This window comes from Melanotaenia boesemani, chromosome 14, assembly GCF_017639745.1.
Source record: "Melanotaenia boesemani isolate fMelBoe1 chromosome 14, fMelBoe1.pri, whole genome shotgun sequence".
Lineage (NCBI taxonomy): Eukaryota > Metazoa > Chordata > Actinopteri > Atheriniformes > Melanotaeniidae > Melanotaenia > Melanotaenia boesemani.
The window spans coordinates 12266718-12285838 of record NC_055695.1 but is presented as its reverse complement, the minus strand read 5'-3'; the positions used below and the strand labels follow the sequence as shown (position 1 = coordinate 12285838).

The window sequence follows — 19121 nt, the reverse complement described above, 5'->3', positions numbered from 1 at the left end:
TAATCCAACTTAAACTGGAGGATAAAGTAATTGCTGGACTACCCTGCCCTGTTTCAAACATAACACCAAAATAAACTTCACTCTTAGATTGAATTAATTTACCTATCCAGCAGAAAACCTGCAACCTCCGCATCAGTTTTGAAGTCACTCTCCTTCATCAGTTGCCTCCATCTGGTAAACGCTCCACCGGTGTACACTCTTGTTTTCTCCTGGTTATTATTTCTTTTTCTTTTCTTGGCTATTTTTTCCTCTGTCTCGCGGGGCAAAGAGTATGGATGGTCCTCCATTTCAATGTAAACTGGTAAGCTGAATGATCCACGGTCGTCTTCGCTTGTTTATTCCCACCCCCTGGAAACTTGCGGGGATTTGCAGGTAAAAGGCGTAAAGCTAACAAGAGTTTCCCCTTTCGGCTACCGTATTCAAAGATGACAATGCAACATGGCAGCCTCCAGTTAGGTGCGCTGCCACCTATGTATTTATAAACAACTCATGCTGAGCTACGAGAACGCTTTCATTTGGATGCGATTGTAATTAGACTTTGGTAAAATACTTTTTTATTATAGTGATACTTGATTTGTGCTAACAAAAAGCCAAATAAGCTACACACTGTACCATTAATAATAGTGTTGTAAATATTATTTAAATTAGTTAGAACTGTGTCACGTTAAATCAAAGGCTTAAGTGAACTTGATGCAGTAAGCATGGAAATAGCAGCAAAAATAGAAGTTGTGATCAGCCCCACAACAATCCAAATTGTTGCGCCTTTAATAAGAGCAATACTTCACAGTAAATCTAAACTTTAAAAGTTGGGATGAAAAAGAACTATGACCTTGTTTTACAATACAGCTCATGCCCACTTTTTGTAATGCAATCTCTTTATGTAAGCTGCGTAATGTGGAGACAACTTGCTTCCCAACCTTATTCTTTTGATTGCATTGTGAAAGCAAAAGTTCACTGTATACTGTGATACCGCTAAAGTTATTGTCATATAGGTCAATACCAACAAAACAATTAATTCTGCCCATCATCCTTTCGTTCAGCTCACTTCTTGAATTGACTCTGAAAGAGTTAGTTCTTATCTTGGCAACGCAATTCAAGCATGTGACGTTCATTGTTTTAGTATGTGAATGCCTCCTTTTCTTTGGACCCTGTTGTTCTGGCCAAAGCGGAGATCTGCTCACAGTTTCCATGTGTCTGTGTGTGGGAATCTAGAAGAACAAACAGATGTGTCTTTATAAATTTCTCCCTCAGTACTCATGCTACTATAATGTCAATCTGACAGTGTGCTCAACTATAAATCTTTTGCCACTGTGAAAATACTCAGTGTATTTAAATACGTAAATATATGTTATCACTGAACTATTATACCTTATAAGGATTTTGTTTTTACTATGAGATTACATAATGATGTCATCCATTGACAAAGATTAACACTTGTTTCTAATCTTCCCTCTCTTTTTCTAAGTGATGGGAGGCTTACACCCCATCCTTAAAACCCCACTCACAGCTCAAACCAGCATGTTGGAAGGAAAACCTTGGTCAACAGGAGATACATCAAGAGGCAGTGCAGGTTGATGTGTCTCTGCATATTTAGGTTAAGGGCCAGACAGTAAATTTGTCCTCTCCCACTAACATTTAAACACTTATAAGCTGTCATTCCTTGTTTTCTCAAATCTGGGATAACATCAACATAAATAAATAATAATTAAAAATAAAGAGGACTAAAGAAAATTGACAGATTGCCTGTTGATTGAAGAGATCAAATTGAATTAAATGAAACTAAATTGAATAAGTCTTTATTAATCCCAAAAGGTGAAATAATATTGTTGCACTGTGTATTACTGAAAAAATACTATAAACAAACAGAAAATATATAAATAAACAAAAAAAATTATTATAGTGTTTGAAAAATGATTAATTAAGTGGTGTTATGTGTAATACTATTTATAAGACTAAGGGACTGCATGTGGCTACTAAAGGTTTGCATGTGCAAAACATGTGCAAACTTGAAAACATTGAAACATGTTGCAGTTCATTTATTAACCGAGCACATTAAGGATTGCGTCTGTTTAATGGACGAAATATTGTACGAAATCCATTTAGCGCGTTTGCCCTTGATGAATATGCAATATGGGCGTTTCTACTAGGAAACAGAAAATATTAAGAGGGGCAGATGCAAATAGATCAACTTCACACACACAATGCGATTTACCAAACATGAAATTGATTGCACTGGCTAATTTAGCATCCGTTAGCACGTCAAGGCAGGTGCAAACGGGCACAACTTTATGCACAAATGGCTGCAATTATTGTTGCAAGGAGGAGTCTAGACACCTCAAAGGCGACAGAGAGATCGTGTAAATATTTTTGAAAGATTAATGAAACATATTGCTGTGTGGCTGTTGGATGCTGTTATGCAGGATGGGCTGTTGCTGCTGCGCTCTGGGTCTGCTAGCATTCAGAGCCCTCACCATTGCCTGTACCCATCTTTCACCCCTCTCTTAAGGTTTTGCCAACTGTTCAGCAAATACTCTTCCATACTGAAGTCAGTCTGGTGGCATTTAGATTTCTTTGCTGGAGCTCAGTGATATTTGTATTTGCCCGGTCTACTAATATTTATATCTCCATTCATCATTAAATTTCATTTTGCGTCTGCTTCTTAACTCTCCATGGCATCACCACACCGGCTAAATCCCCATTTGAATACTGCTGTTTGCGCCTGTTATCAATTCTGCCAACATTCTTAGTTGATCGCCCGCAAAAACAAACAACAGGTGCAATCTGTTTGCATGTGAGCACAATTTTGCACTCTTTATCAGGGATCTTAGTAAATCGGACCCAAAGTGCTCTTAGTTTAGAGAATCAGATGGTGGAAGTGAAGCAAAGATGTACTCAGAATGGGACCACCAGAAGAGCTGCCAAGAATATCTAGATTCTTTTTAACATCTAAAACAGTTCAAACCTTAGAAATTTCACTGTAGATTAAGCACTTTTACATTAGACAGTAAGTTGTACTTGGTCCACATAACACTGTCAGTGTTGTAATATGATCTGGAAACCTGAGCTATTTTTGAGGAGACCATGTTGCTACATGGAAGTTCAATCACTAAAAACATGCAGCAACAAAGTAAACAACTGCCTGATGCAGAAGTAAAATTTACAACACAACTTCTATGTTTCATTTGTGATTGGGGTGGGGGGGTATCGCAGTTGAATAGGATGCATTTACTCGGTTAAAAGATTAATGTAATAGGTTCTTTAGTACTAATGTGTAAACTTTGCAATATGTCATTTTTATTTATATTTTATTTATACCAGAACATACCATGTCACAGTTTCATATACTTCATTAAGGTATTTGTTATGACAAAGAATATGTTAATCCCACTGCTTTACCAGAGTCTGCTGGTATCTTGAGTATGTGACTTGAACGTTCTGCTTAAAGCTTTGTTAACAGAGCATTTAGTACAAAAAAAAAAAAAAAAAAAAAGGCTTCTTTCTTTGAACCTCATAGCTATTACATAAATATAGCACATGCTCATCATTGAAGAAGCCTGGACAGTGAACTACATGTTATTGCTTGCCATTAACATACTCTATCTCTGTTTTCTTTCCCCTTCACTCCCTCTCTCTGTCTATCTTTACAACATTCCCTTTCTCTCTCTATCCCCCTGTCTTACTGGTTTAGGGTCCTCCTGGTCCCCCTGGTTTACCTGGTCCTCCTGGAAAGAGAGGTTCAAGGGTGAGTAGTCTGTGTAGAGGCAATGGTACACAGGCAAGATGTAGCCAAGTACGTGCAATCTGTTACAGAGGGAGCATTGCATTTCACTCAAGTATGAATAAAATGTGGGTAAAATTCAAAAAGTGTAATTAGTAAAAAAGTAAAAAAAAAAAATTACTACCAGACATGTAGCTATTTCCCTTCCTCATGCAACAGAAGACAGCTTATTATGGTTAGAGCTATATATATGTACCTAATAGTAAAATATCTACAACACTATGCAACATAATCTGAGATTTCACCAGTAGTAATAAGAGGCTTCACACATAGAAGACGTTAGGGTGTATATATAGCAAAGATTAGGTTGAGTGGCTCTTAAAAGTCTATATAAATCAATTTTGGTGTTTCAGTGCTTTTATATTAAATGTATTGCATATTGTGTCTTCTCTATGATATTATCTATTTCCTGCATGAGGAGAAATTTGACATGCATGCAGCTGATTTATTTAACTTTCTAAAATTTGAATATAGTGAACAGAGATTAATTTGAGTGGTGAGTCACCTGCTTATCCAGTGGAAATGACAAATCAGAACAGTTAACAGAAAAGTTTTTTGGGAGGTTGGTAGTCCTCTTTCTCTGCTGCTATGACAGCTTTAAGAGTCTAACATTGCTGTTTAACTTAATTAATATGTTTTTATTTTGTCACAGTATCCAGTAAAGAATAGCCCTGCATCTATCAATAAAGAGGTGCAATCCTGTGGTAATCAGGATTAGATTTGGGCACTAGCTATAGTAGACTGTAATGGGATCATTTGCCTTGCAGATGCATGGAACTTTGTAATTGTTAGTAGTGTTTGGAACAAAAGACCATACTGTCTATACTGAACCTGCAGAAAACAGCAGCAGCATGAGTTGGATATGTTGCACTCTGATCTTGAGACTACTCTTTAGACTTCTGCCAAGGCTGTCATGATGCAATGCTGCAATCATGCCACAAGGCCTTAAGGCGTTTTGAAGCAGAACAAGACACATTTTATTAAAATGAAGTGGTATGTGTCAGAGGCTAGGTGTACTATAAGTTGATTTTTGCGCTTTCATTTACACTGCCATCTTTCTGGATCATTTATCCCAAGGAATATAAAGCACTTCAGTGGAAGACAGCATGGAATACAATTAGCTTGATTTTTTTTTTTTTTTTTTTTTTGCTGCTTTTACCCTGTTGTACGGGTTCAGCAAAAGCTGCCTACAAACAACATAAAGCGCTGCATTTGTGAGGGCATGTTGATTATGCTAGAGACAAGATAATAACAAGAAGCTGAAGTTGTGGAGCATTGTGTCAAAAAGTGATGACTGTAGCATGTTTGTGTGCTGTTGTTATAGCCACAGATCTGAAGAAGAAAGTATGAACAATTTGGTCCAATCTATTTCTGCAGTCGGTGTTCACATGAGCTCAACACAGTGGGAGATTTTCTACTAGAGATGCACTAATGAGCTGGAGATTTTAGTAGGGGCCTGGAGCTGCTTCTATACATGCACTGGAAGCCTGAAATGTTCTGGAGGTTCAGAGCTTTGGCATATGAGAAAACAAATACTTCTGCTGATGATCTATTGATCAGCAGCGATTATGACTGTATAAATGTGTCAACAAATACTGAAGAGCATTGGCTGTTTCAGTGTGCATGTATGGCGGTGTGTGTGTGTGTGTGAGAGTTTGTCCTGAGTGCTGTTCTCACTTCCCCCCCCACCCCACTAGTATGGATACATACAGATACATGGAATATTAGTATCAACACAATAAGGAGACTTCTGCTTGTGTGTTGCAAAGAAAACAGCAATTTCCACAGCATAATTTATGCTTCACGTTCTGTTTCCTGCACACTCTAAACAGCTGTTCATCTGGTGCTCCTCCCCTACATTTCCAGCCAGGAAAGCACTTCTCGAGCAGAAGGCTCCCTCTGCGATGTGCTTACATAAGCAAAAACTGCAGAAAAAGACCAGACCAGACTGTCCAGACATTCTCCTAAAAATCTGCAGTGTTGGTGTGTGAGAACGGCCTGGGTGGAAGATCTTCACAGAAAGTTCATTGCAAATGTTGCAGACATTTGCATTTGCAGATGGCGCCCCAGAACATTTCAGAACTCCAGTGCATGTGTGAAGGGATTTTATGATGGCAAAGCAAACAGTGCAAATGCAGTGGCCAGTATATGAAGTAATTTACAAGCCTGCATGTATTTCTTTGGCCAGTGCAGTGAATTGACAAATTATGTCACTGTGCTTGAGGCTTATGTTAAACAACGTTCATTGTTATGGCCAGATTATGCTGAACTGTGTTTCCACCTCCTGTACTTGCATCCCTGCTGTGTCAGTACATTAGTTCTACACAGATGGAGGGGAGGGCTGTCTTTTGGTCTGAACAGGGTCTTATGTCTGCTGTGTTCTACATAGTACATGACAGCGTGTTCAAAGGCAGACAGGCTGGTAGACAGAATGCCTGCATACAGTAAAATATGTCTCCTACTTAAAGGTTGGAAGCACTTGGTTTCTGCATAACATGATGTTAACCCCATAGGCTAGGTCATAAAAAGGAAATGAAGACCTGAGATCATTATTTAGAAGAAAGCTGATGGTATTGTTAGTTAAGTTTATTTGTGTAGCATAATTCAATGACAAGGCAATTCAAAGTGCTTTAAAGAGACATTAAAGCAAATTTACCACCCTCCCTTTGATTGTCAAAATAAACAGACTTGACAGCCTTCTTATGCGGGCATTTATCATGGAAACAGACTTAAATTTACTTCAGAGGATTTTTAAATGTAATCAGTCAGTGAGTGTACAAGGTGGTAACATATACAGTAATCAACATTTACAGGATTTGACTGCATTGTTTTGCTGTATTTATTCTCCTTATTTTACATTTTACAGTTATTGAAAAAAGTATCTTTTTAACTTCTATTTGTATAGTTCCAATTCACAAAAAAAGTTATTTCAAGGCACTTCACAGATATAATCAATTTCAGTTAATTCATTGTAACCCAGTTATTAGTCCAATTTATAATAACTGTTTATAAAAGCCAGTTCATTAGGAATAATTGCCAAGCTAAGGATACTGACTGTTGTTAGCATTTAAAGGGGTATTGCACCCTAAAATGTGTTTTTTGAGCTGTAAACAACATAGTATTACTTAATTATGATGAAAACTACCTATACTGTTGATAAAATTAGTAGTAAAATCCAGGTGCAAAATAGGCGGGTCCTTGCCTAGCAGGTGTAGAAAACCACGCCCACCAACGCATACGAACGGATGTAAATTTACATGGTGTAGATTTGCTAGTTTCAGACTTCAATTCTTTCACTAAGTTTTTGATTAAATATTCCTGCAATGGGATGGATTTGTGCTTTTGAGGGATGTAAAAGTAACACCGGACTGTATGCTTTACCTGCTGATCCTCATTCTTGTCTGGCGACAGACAGCAGCTCAGATCATAGCAGCGGCATCTTACAGCGGCACTTCCAGCAGCTGCCACAACCTACCATGAGTCACCAGTTCAGGACAACCTTGTTCTTATGTAGCTGAGGAGATTCAGGAGGGGAAAAATCCTCCACCTCAAATACTGCTCTGTGGTGTAGGTGCTTTGTGTCTCTTGCTTTCCGTCTTGCTAGTGGCCGCTGAGCTGTTGTCTGTCAATCAATCATTTCTGCCTGTGTATTGCCGACCCACCCACTCTCCACTCCCTGATCACCCCACATCTCCCATCCCAACCCCTGTAGTTTCTGGCATTTTTCAAAATTTGGCAGTGGGTGAAGTTACGCCAAAAGTAGGGGCTGTAGTTACACTTTAACAACAATTTATTGTTTTAAAAGCTGTGTTTTATCTACATATGTCATGAACCAGCACTATATGAATAAATTGAAATTAAATTAATCTGTTTTAGGGCCTCCCTGGTCCACATGGAAACCCAGGAACACCTGGACCACCTGGGCCTAAGGTGAGTGACATTACAGTTTTTTTAAGGCTTTAATCATGAAATAGTAGGTATGATTTATTTTGTATAAGTAAATATGCACCCAGCAGCTCAGTGTGGCTTGCACTGGAAAATAGTCAAATCTTTAAAATATGCATGCATACATCTGCAGACCATGTTGCTGATATAAGTCACAGTCTATCTTGACATCTCATGTAAACTGGACTCATATACTGCTCGCTACATGTCCACATTTATTCATAAATTTGGCAAATAATCCCTTAAAACCCTGTTAATCTTAGATGCTTTACATCAAATTGTGGCACTAACTGAACCAGACCAAAAAAGATATTTGTCTGGCAGAGAAATAAAATAGATATAGACCAGAAAGTCTTTGTAGTCTCAGCAAATTACAGTGTCAGTGCAAGAGTTGTGTCCATACCAATCTTACTGATCATCTACTATTCAAATAGATGGAATACCATCTCTTATGATAATCTGAAAGTGAAAAGTGAAGGTGGCAAATTTGGCAAAACTTATATCAGTTATGTTAACTTGGCCTGTGTTGTGATTAGGACTTAAAATGAGGATTTGAGAGCAATAACAACATATCCATTAGCTTTACTTCCAGTAGGCTTGGCATGTGCAGGTATTCCAGGTAAAAAGGAAGTAAAATAATAAAAAAAAAACAAACACCACCCCTATGATGACAACAAATCATGGACCCAGGTTTCCCTTGCCCAGACATGGGTCACCGGGGCGCCCCTCTGGAGCCAAGCCTGGAGGTGGGGCACGGAAGCGAGCGCATGGTGGCCGGGCCATTGCCCATGGGGCTCGGTAGGGCTCAACCCAAAAGGATGACATGGCCCCCCCTCCCGTGGGCTCACCACCTGCAGGACGGGCCATAGGGGTCGGGTGCAGTGTGAGCTGGGCAGCTGCTGGAGGTGGGGACCCTGGCGGTCTGATCCTCGGCTGTAGAAGCTAGCTCTAGGGACGTGGAATGTCACCTATCTGGCGGGGAAGGAACCTGAGCTGGTGCGCGAGGTTGAGCGGCTCCGGCTAGATATAGTTGGACTCACCTCGACACACGGCTTGGGCTCTGGAACCACTGCCCTCGAGAGATGCTGGACCTTCTTCCATTCTGGAGTTGCTCCCGGTGAGAGGCGCCAAGCAGGTGTGGGCATGCTCATTGCCCCCCGACTTGGCGCCTGTGCGTTGGGGTTTACCCCGGTGGACGAAAGAGATAGGGTGAGAAGCTCGGTGATCCGGGAGGGGCTCAAAGTAGAGTCGCTGCTCCTCCATACCGAGAGGAGCTAGATGAGGTGGCTCGGGCATCTGGTCAGGATGCCTCCTGGACGTCTCTCTGATGAGGTGTTTGGGGCTTGTTCCATTGGAAATAGGCCCCGAGGAAGACCCAGGACATGCTGGACAGACTACATCTTGCGGCTGGCCTGGGAACGCCTCGGGATTCCCCCGGATGAGCTGGTGAATGTGGCCGGGGAGAGGGCAGTCTGGGTTTCCCTACTTAGGCAGCTGCCCCCACAACCCGACTCCGGATAAGCGGCAGAAGATGGATGGATGGATGAATAATTAAATTATTCATTTATCAACTTGTAGTTACAATCACTGAATGATCTTTCCAAAAAAAGCTAGTGGTTTTGGAAAAATATATGCTGCTAAGATGCTGTTTCTAAATCCTCCGTGATATCTGATTTACTCAGTCTACCTTCAAGTACCTACACATGTTATACACCATTGAAAAGTAATTTAATTTAATAATGAAATGATCATTTTCTTTTATGTTTGTCTTAATTTAGTGTCCATGGTTTCAACAAGGTGTCCTGAAGTCTTGAATCCTTAAAAACCATTTCCCAAATCTAATTTCAGCTAACTTTAGCTTTAGCTACATACATTCTAACTTTATGCTTTTTAACCTCATGATGACAAAATAAACTAAATAATCTTGATTAAGCAAAATCAGTGTTGGCCAGTGAGGAACTTCTGAATCTTAAAAGAAGTTTGTCAAGGCTCTCATGTGGTTATAGGTTTAAGGATCTCTGAAGGGGACTTTCCACAGGACTCTTTTGCTCTATTAAGGTTGTAGTGATGCCACCTAATCACTGACTTGTCCTTTAATCCTCCATAGTTATAAAACTGTTCTCTTCTGCAGATGAGTCTTTTACCATACATCAAATGGCATCAATTATTAGAGATTGATATTGACATGATGTTGATTACAGTAGAATTAAACCAGATGTGGCCAGATGTGAGCAAGTGTCACAATAAAGAACTGTAATGTTGTCATAGTGTAGCTGGAAAGACCCAAGGGTAGATATTAGCCTAAATAACACTTTCCTATATAACTGTTGGTTTTGTTTTGCCACAGTGCATAATAATACTAGTTCCAACTCTTTAGCCACAGCACTGATTACTTACACAGGGAGAAAAGAAAGCATCTTTGTTGAGTTTTTTTCAAGGGACCAAATGGACTGATACAACTTAGGCAAGGATGTGGGCAGCCCCATGCAGATGTTTGTGGCAACTATATTCCTGAATGGCTACCACAAAGTGGTAATAAGTGGTATATGCTGCAAGTTATGCAGTGGGAGAAAAAAAGAAAAGAAAAAGAAGTAAGGATAATGTTTCCTTATTTCTCTGAAGATTTTTGCTGAGTGGATAAAAATGTTTAACGTTCAGTGTTATTATTAAATAAATGAAACCGAAGAGTGAGATCACCTTTTTTCTATTTCATCTCTGCCCTCGCTGATATACAGTATTAAGCACATTTGACTGAGGTTTACACATTTGTTATAGAGAAAGATTTGGCAATCTCTTGACTATCTCTGCTTTCAGCCTGTACTCCCACATTCATGTGAACAGATACAAAGTGTATCCAATCCCGTAGTGACTAGTTGGTGAGTCAGTCTTATCCTCTGAAACCCTTTGTGGAGGCCGGAAAGGGACTGAGAGACTTTTTGTCTTGATTACTGAAATATCTTTTGTTGAAATGTGTTTGGTTGCTAGGGCAAACAAATGAATATAGTTACTGATGTTGAGCTCAGCTGACATGCACTAAGCCCCATGTCAACTTCATGCACCCTTGACTGTTTTTTCAAACAGGAAGCTTAATGCTGTGGCGCTGAGCCTTTGTATGCTTCTTCAGCTTTCAGTCAACTACAGTAATATGATTCTTAAAATCTACATGTAGTGAATACTTGTTCAAAGTGGGTATGCCCAGCTGTAGAGGAGACTGTGTTAAAGATGGAGGCTTAATGCTGTTTGGATTGCATATGTATAGGTACTGTGGAGAAACATGGCTTGAATAGGGAAATTATTAACTATAAAAAAAAATCCTCATACTGAAAAATGGCGCAATGATTTCAGATGTTGACAACTGCTGATGAGATTGTCGGATGGAGAAGTATTGCTGAAATTATGAGATATACCTCCATAGATGCAGCGCTAGCAAGAGTTCCAGATTTTTTTATTTATTTATTTATTTTTTGATTGATTACAAACAAATAGATAAAACCCTCTATCTATCATTTTTTCAGCATAAAAAACATGTGATTTGTGGATGTTGGAATCATTTTGTGCTGTTCAACTTTGCTCCAGTAGTTTTTGTTTGTTCATCCGAAATATGGAAGTTGTGTGTGTAGGAGGAGAAACAAAGAATAATTTTTAAGTTATTCCGACTTCTTTAAGTTCAACTTTTTTTTTTTTTTTTGTGGAGTGGGATGATGGGAAGCTCAAGGCTGTTACATATGAAAAATGCCAGGAGTACAAGCAGCCATGCCCAATAAGTTCACTGCTTTGGGCATCAAGACTGCACTGCCCTTGTATGGCTAAAACCACCATAACTGAATGCTACACTCATAATCTAACAACTAAGCAGTACTAAAATAATAAGAGCTGATGTTCACTTAGTGTCAGAATCATGGGCTGCTGACATGACACGCAGCAAATGATGCCAGAGCTCCTAACTCCGGTGCACTTGTGTAATAAAACATGAAGCAGTGTTTCCTCGCTGGTGGAGACCGCTCTCCTGCAGGTAGCAACTCACTTATCATGAAGACTAATTCTATTCTGGACAGTTACAACTGTTTTAATGCTTTTACTGTGTACAGTGCTTTGGGCAACTGGTTTTGTAAATATGCTGTATAAATAAAACTCTGTTTGATTTTATTATTTATCATGGAGACACCTTGAATATAAGAGGCAGATAATTTTATTCTAAAGTTTTTTTGTCTCTGTCTTTTGTTCACAACACATTCTACTGGGAAACAAAACTGTGAGCATCAGTGCCAGCTGCAAACTGGCTGTTATTCCAGATTGTGTCTCCCTTTTCTCAAGGATACACAGTATCTGTGACAAACATTTCAAAAGCCTATGGGAGGCTTTTCTCAGAGAGATAACTGCATATCAGACTTCTCACACAGCCACCTCTCTTGCGATGAGTTGAACAATGTGAAAGTCTGAGAGATTAGACCAGGGGTGTCCAGCTCTGGTCCTCTAGGGCTGCAATCCTGCAGGTTTTAGATGTCTCCCTGATCCAACACACTTGAATCAAATTAAATGACTCTCCTCAACAGCTTGTTGTCAAATTCTGCCCAAGCATGTTGACCCATCAATCAAATTCAGGTGTGTTGCAGCAGGAAACATCCAAATCCTGCAGGACAGCAGCCCTCGAGGACCAACTTTGGACAAGATGGACTAGACTGTGGGTGGTGGTCATTGCCATATTCATGCAAAGTATATATATAAACAACTACATAAAAGACATATCCTATGCAATAATAAACAATCAAAAGGAAGGAGAATTAGATCTCATGCAATATCAAGTCCACAAAAGTATTTTTTCTTATTTGAAAGGGAAAAAACTCCCCATTATTCAGTATTCAGGAAAACAGACAGGATATGCTGGAACAGGACTTTAAATACATCTGTTGAACATTTCAAAGTGGAAGAACCAAGTAAACTCTTCACAGTGGGTTCACCTTCTTTTTGCAGCTTCAGTTTAGATCAGATCAGTAAAATAATTCAGAAGAATTTTGAAAATCGTTTCCTTATAAATCTGAAGCAAATATAGCCTCCTGTAATGGTGCCAGCTTTGCCCAACTCTGTTGAACTCATTTCACAGTATCTATAATCAGTAAAGGTTTTAATTTTTAGTCTGTCACAATTTATATTTTAAATACATTCTCCATCACCGCACTTATCAACTTCTTCTGGAATACAACCACTTTGGATTATCCTGTGTGATAAATAAATCAGAGATATAATTTTCCTCTTTATGATATCAATCTTCTCAGGCCCTGTTGCAGGAAAGCAGGCTTTAAATAATCATATTTAACTTAAGCTGTTAAATGTGCTTTTCGTTGAATATTTTTTGTTGCGTAATATTAAATATTGTAAAAAACAGTGAACAAATGTCCAACTTTTGAAGAAAAAAAAAAAAAAAACCTTTTATTTTGCAAAATATGTGGCAGGCAATGTTTTTTGTGAATTGAAAGCTCAAGACCTTTTAGTGATTTTGCAAGCCAGAATAGCTGTATAAATCCAGTATTGTTCCAACAATCTAACTTAAGGTTTGGTTGTCCAGTGACAGCAGTTTTTGGTTAATATCATTGTCCAAAGGGTTCTCATCTAGATGGTAAATGTTTTAATTACTCATTCAGTCAAGAACTCTAGAAATGTATTCCTTGTGTTTAATTTAGTTTAGTTTTTCTCAGGATCCTTGTGAGATTTTTTTTTGAGTACCAGTTATATGATTTGACTGTCTACCAGAGGTCTAGCAACAAAATATGGTGTTTATGAGGTGATAAAAAGAGCTGTTCCAATATTCCCTGAATGAAAATCTTCAGCTTTTTTATGTCAGCATCATAAAACAAGCCATGTCATAATTTAAAGTTCAGATTCTTTGCACACATTTAAATCAATATTGTCTTAATTATATGATTAAACTTAACTTTCCAACACGTAATGAACTGTAAAAGTGTCTATAATATCTATAAGCATTTTTCCTCATTCTTCTATATTTTTATGTTAAAAACATTTCTTTGGAAAATATGGCAAAGCCAGCAAGCAAGAGGTTATCAAAAAGATGACTGACTATGTGTTCCTGTTTGTGTTTTAGGGTTCAAAGGGAGATCCTGGACTGTCTCCAGGCCAGGCTCCACCTGGCAAGAAGGTGAGCAATCTGCCATTTCTCTTAGTTTTTATTCTAACAATATTTCTGCCTTCTTTTATGAATAATAAAAATAAGTTTCTGAAGATAAAAAGAATGAAATATTAGTGTAAACTTGCTAGAATGCTTAAACGGTTCAAGACTGATGGTTCATTAAGCATTTTCCATGAGTCTAGTTTTGCTCATGTCTTTCTGATACCACTGATTTGTCTGATGTCACCACAGCTGTTTCCTCTTATTTACTCCCCATCATCATCTCCTTTTCTTCTAAACATCAGAGTAATGATTTTTCTATGCGGCACTGTTTTATATTTCTTGAACATTAGTACATTCTCTAATATGACTAAATGACAAACATCCATGTTGAAAGCTCTTTACTATATTAGGAAGAGAGATTTTATTATTTAATAACAACCCCATCAGATAAATTAAACCCCTTTGTGATTTGCCTGCTAGGTATATAACAACAATGAGGTAAACTGCTATCAAACCAGCATTGTGCAGAGGTTGCAATGTGCCTTTTGGATTTTACTTTTGTCTGTGCAGCAATCCAAGTCAAACTATGTTATTGTCTTTTACATGTGTCATAACAAGCATTTTGTTCTAAGCGATTAAAAATGTAGGTCAGGGTTGCACATTAGCTATGTAAACACAACTGGATAGCATAAGTTGCTGCTCTGATAATGTGTTGGTCACAATGTGCCTTATGTGTAGACAATGCATTACATTTCTATGGCTGTTAGTAGACAGAGTATAATTTTTCCTGTTTCAGTGTATTTATCTGAATTATTATATTTACCTTCATACAACTTTTCACTTCCAATTTGTTATTCTCAAAAATCCAGTATGATTTTTGAGAATAGTAAACCATTTTTTAACATATGGTTTTAATTAGAAGCACCCAACTTTAAAGTAAATACAGTAGATGGTGGACATTGCCTGGGGTACAAATATGCTTTGAACTGTCAGTCTCAGTCACTCATGAATAATTCAGTATTTTTCTTACTACAAAGAAATATTGTTTTCTGTTACATAATGAATAGTGTTTTGAAACCTTACCGTGTTGTTCCTTAATCATGTTAGATTAAAAGGTGATTAATTTGCTTCACTTTTTTTTGTGATAAGTCATTTATATAAAAATTTCAGTGTGGTGTCTTAAATAAGTTTAAGCAATGTAATAAAAATGTTACTTCTTGTTTCCATCTGGCTTATGGGCACACTCACTTTGATAATATTGTTTCAAATGTTCATATTTGTGTTTGTGTCATCAGGGTGACAGAGGTCCACCTGGTCTCACAGGACTGGATGGATTTCCAGGCCCATTGGTAAGATTAAGTCCCTGTCAAATAATTCAAATAAAAATAAAACTTGACTAAAAAGGTCCTAGACACTCACATCTTTATATAAACCATACAGCAGAAGTGTATATTAGCACAGCTAAATTCTCAATAAAGCAGCTCTCATTGGCATACTTTTTATTTTTGTGGTGCCATGTGGTTGAATGTGTCAAATTGTGACTGAAAAACAGTCCAAGTAAACTATGTGTCGACTGGTAGTCACATAAAGTGTTTCCAGACTGTTACTGTGTTCTAATAAAATGACCCTTTTCTTATGACCAGCAGTGTGGATATCTTTTCACTGCCACACATTACCTACAAACAATTATACAATTATACAACCAGTGGGCTCCTGAGCTGCTCACAAGACTTTATCCACACAGCTATCCAAGTAGCCTCCTTTTGAAACTGTGAGCCAGGTCTGTGCATATCTGTCCTTAACCTTGCTTCCCTGGAGGCCACACTAGAGTTTGCAGTTTCTGAACATAATATACCCAGCACACGAGCTGTTCCCCATCAGGTATTTTCAGAGGAAATGACTGGCTTGAGGTCTATGCTCTTTACCCCCTTGTGGGCCTTTTTATTGAGTGTGAAGGTTCACATGTCACAGCCTCGGAAGTGCATGAGACTCAATGGTACTGTTCAAGAAGCGCTTCACGGTCCCAAAAGCACACTAACCTGTCACTGACCTTGTATTCTGCAGCTGTAAACATCTTCTGTTGATAATCACATCAAAGAAAAAAACAACGGTTTTAAGAGAAGAAAAGCCCTGATTTTCTGAACAATAAATCCTGTTTAGTTTTAAAAAAGAGGTGTTTACTTAGCTAAATGTGGGATTTGGCTATTTTGCAAAGTAGTGTTTGGATTAAAGTGAGTGAACTTCTCCAAGAATTCTATTGTATTTCATACATTACATTTTGTAGAAGATGGAGGAGGCTCCAGCTTCCCTGCAACTGTAAAATTGGAAAAAGTGGTATAGAAAATGAATGAATTTTGTAGAAGATTTTAATGTTTTACTTTGATCATTTAGGTGTTAAACATCACTGACAGTGTACTGTATGAGCCATGCTCATAAAACAGTTTAGCAGTACACTAAATGGCGCATGGATTGCTGCACAACATATACAATATATACTGTAAACTAAGTAATGACATTTTCTTGAGGAAGAAATTAAAAATGGTAAAACAGATTATTGGCATCTTCCTTAATGCATTCCAATGAACGGCAAACTGCCCAGAATATTACAGGTGGCATTCCTCTCAGGCTCCTAGTCTCTGTTGTTTTCTTCATTTTCATCTATGATGGTGATTTGTGGAGTTACTTTTTTTAGATCACGTTTGTGATGGGATGAACGCTAATGACTTTGGCAATGCCCAAACGCAGGTCCAAAGTCAGTCCCTGAGGGTCACTGTCCTGCAGGTTTTCAAATCACATGAATCCAACAGCCTATGAAGTTCTGCACAATGACTCATTAATTTGAGTTAGGTGTGTTGGAGCAAGGAAACATTGAAAACCTGCAGGTTTGTGGCCCTTAAGCACCAGAGTTTGACACTCCTGCACCAACTTCACATACTGCTTCACTCTGAGTTCTTGTTGGTCTTTTTAATTGTAACTTTTTTAATTTTTAACTGTGAACTTAGAATTTAGTTCTAAACATTAGTGCTGACTGTTGACTTTAAGTGTTATTTATTGTTGCACTGCTGTTGGCTGTAATTTGCTCAGTATATTTGTTTTATTTCATTTTCAAGGGTCCCAAAGGTTATCCAGGTCTACCTGGACCACCAGGGGAACAAGTGAGTAGTTTGTGTTCATTAAAAAATTGTATTTATCCTATGTTCTATCAGTTCTCATTAGCATTAATTAAGAAAGGGCTACACTGTTACTGCCCAAAGGTTACAACTCCAGAACACCTTGAACACAACAAACGTATCATTACTCTCAAACGTGTACAATACTTGAACACAGTTGGTCCATATAAAATCATGTTCATGTCAGTTTCTGTTTGTTGTGTCTTAATATTCTCCCAGTGGATTATCAGTTGTTTTTGCTCATTAAAACTCCAGAGTTTATTACCTGCTATCTTTATCCTGCCTTTGGGTCCATTACCTTACCTCTTTATTTTGGCTTCTGACTCAAAAAGTATTGAAAATGTCTAACTTGCAAAAGGAGATGCTGTTAAATGGTTATTATGAAATCCAGTTGTTGTTTTGGGAGCTATAATATGTAACTAATGCAGTAATCTTGAAAATATTTAAATAAATATTTCAATCTTAACTTTCTGCCTTGTGGAAATTAGATGAGTTTGTTTTCCATTTATTGTAACAGAAAGTGGTGCACAACTTACAAATTCCTAAAGACATGCATATGCATACACAAAACACAGCTTGCATGCAACACAAGGCAGTTATATCAACTGTCCCATTGGGTCCTTGGTTGTCTTTATCTTTTGTTTATCCCTATTACATTGACAGAAACACTCTCTGGCTCGTTACAGTAATAATAATTAATGAGTTGCATTAATGTTGGATGGAAAAGGGAGATGGTGAGGGAGTGGGTGGGTGGGTTGAAAGTTTGCAAAAAGCTACAGTTTAATAGATAGACTTGTCTGGAATGAACAGTGCTTGTTTTATTCCTTCAGACAGTGTTAGTAGAAGTCTGCGCCTCTCCTCTTTCACTTTATCCATCCCCTTAATCTCCCCATTTACTTTGCATTCACTTTGTCTCTCCCGGCTTCTCTCGCTTTTCTGCAGGGCATACCAGGACCTCCTGGGGAAGCTGGAGCTGCAGGTTACCCTGGCAGGCAGGTGCAGTGAAAAACAAAAAAATAGTTCTTCTAATAATCCTTTAAATCTTCATTGCTTAACTGAAAACCCTACAGAGAACACAACAATGATACCATTGCAAAACACTTTAATGCCTGTTGTCCCGTTCACAATACAATATGAATTTAATGGTAAACAGTTACTATTTCCCCTTCATTTACAATAACATGCATGTATTCCTGAAATTGGTTCTCTGATGTTGTTAAACATGTACAGTGTGATCTATTGACTATAGCCTCACTAAAATGGGGAAGGAATACAGAATAAACATAGATTTATAGCTACTTTAACCATCTGATAATTATCTGTTCATCCATCTGTTTAGTCATCTATTAATTGTTTGCAGCCAACTGTGTTTATCTAATGATGCTATTCAGAGTCTAACATGTTAAGATTTGCCTTCTCATGAGAAATGAAGGAGCTTGCAACGTTTTTGGCAGTCTTCCTCACCAAAGTCAATTCTTTTTTTGCAGGGCTTAGCTGGGCCACAAGGTAGCCCTGGACCTAAAGGTGTCAATGTAAGTAAAACCTAGCTCTCTAATTCCCCCATGTCCTCTTTTCAACACCCAATCTTGATTAAATATTTAATTTCCTGAAAAGGATTAAAATTGTGTGAAGCACTTGAGTTTGGCTTGAGAGAGTTTGGCTGGGATCTGACCAGGATCTGATTTTTGACATACTGCCTTATGGTAGTCAGCTTGTGGGGGCTAGTACAACTCTGGGTTGTCCCTTTGAAGGCTGAGTCAGTCCTCTAAGTATGGGCTATTCCTTGGAAAGGAATGTCCCAACACAAGAAAAGAGGGGAAAGAGAAGAGGATGGAAGAGAAACAGATGAGAGAAAGAATGAAAGCAAAGGAAGGGGGTCAAATAAGCTGGCGAGTGAAGGGACTTGATGTGAAGCAATGCAACTCAGAGAAAGAGGATAACTGGGATTATTGTGTCAGGCTGAGGCTGGCATGGCGAAAATGAGCCACACAGACAGACGGGGCTCTGATAAGATTGAGGTGGAAGTGTGTGTGTGAGAGGCAGGGTGGGACACTGATGAAAAGATCTTACATCCTGACTAAAGCCCAAGCCAGTCCTCTACATC

The 19121-nt window shown here is 38.4% G+C and overlaps 1 protein-coding gene across 1 annotated transcript in view; it reads left to right on the top strand.

Annotated features, from left to right (window-relative positions):
- LOC121653495 (collagen alpha-1(XXIV) chain) overlaps positions 1–19121 on the top strand; it is a 92836-nt gene that overhangs the window by 19487 nt on the left and 54228 nt on the right. The window contains exons 4-10 of the mRNA XM_042007024.1: positions 3689–3742; positions 7655–7708; positions 13821–13874; positions 15143–15196; positions 16958–17002; positions 17960–18013; positions 18505–18549. Coding sequence (XP_041862958.1) covers positions 3689–3742; positions 7655–7708; positions 13821–13874; positions 15143–15196; positions 16958–17002; positions 17960–18013; positions 18505–18549 — 360 coding nt within the window. The remainder of the gene's footprint in view (positions 1–3688; positions 3743–7654; positions 7709–13820; positions 13875–15142; positions 15197–16957; positions 17003–17959; positions 18014–18504; positions 18550–19121) is intronic.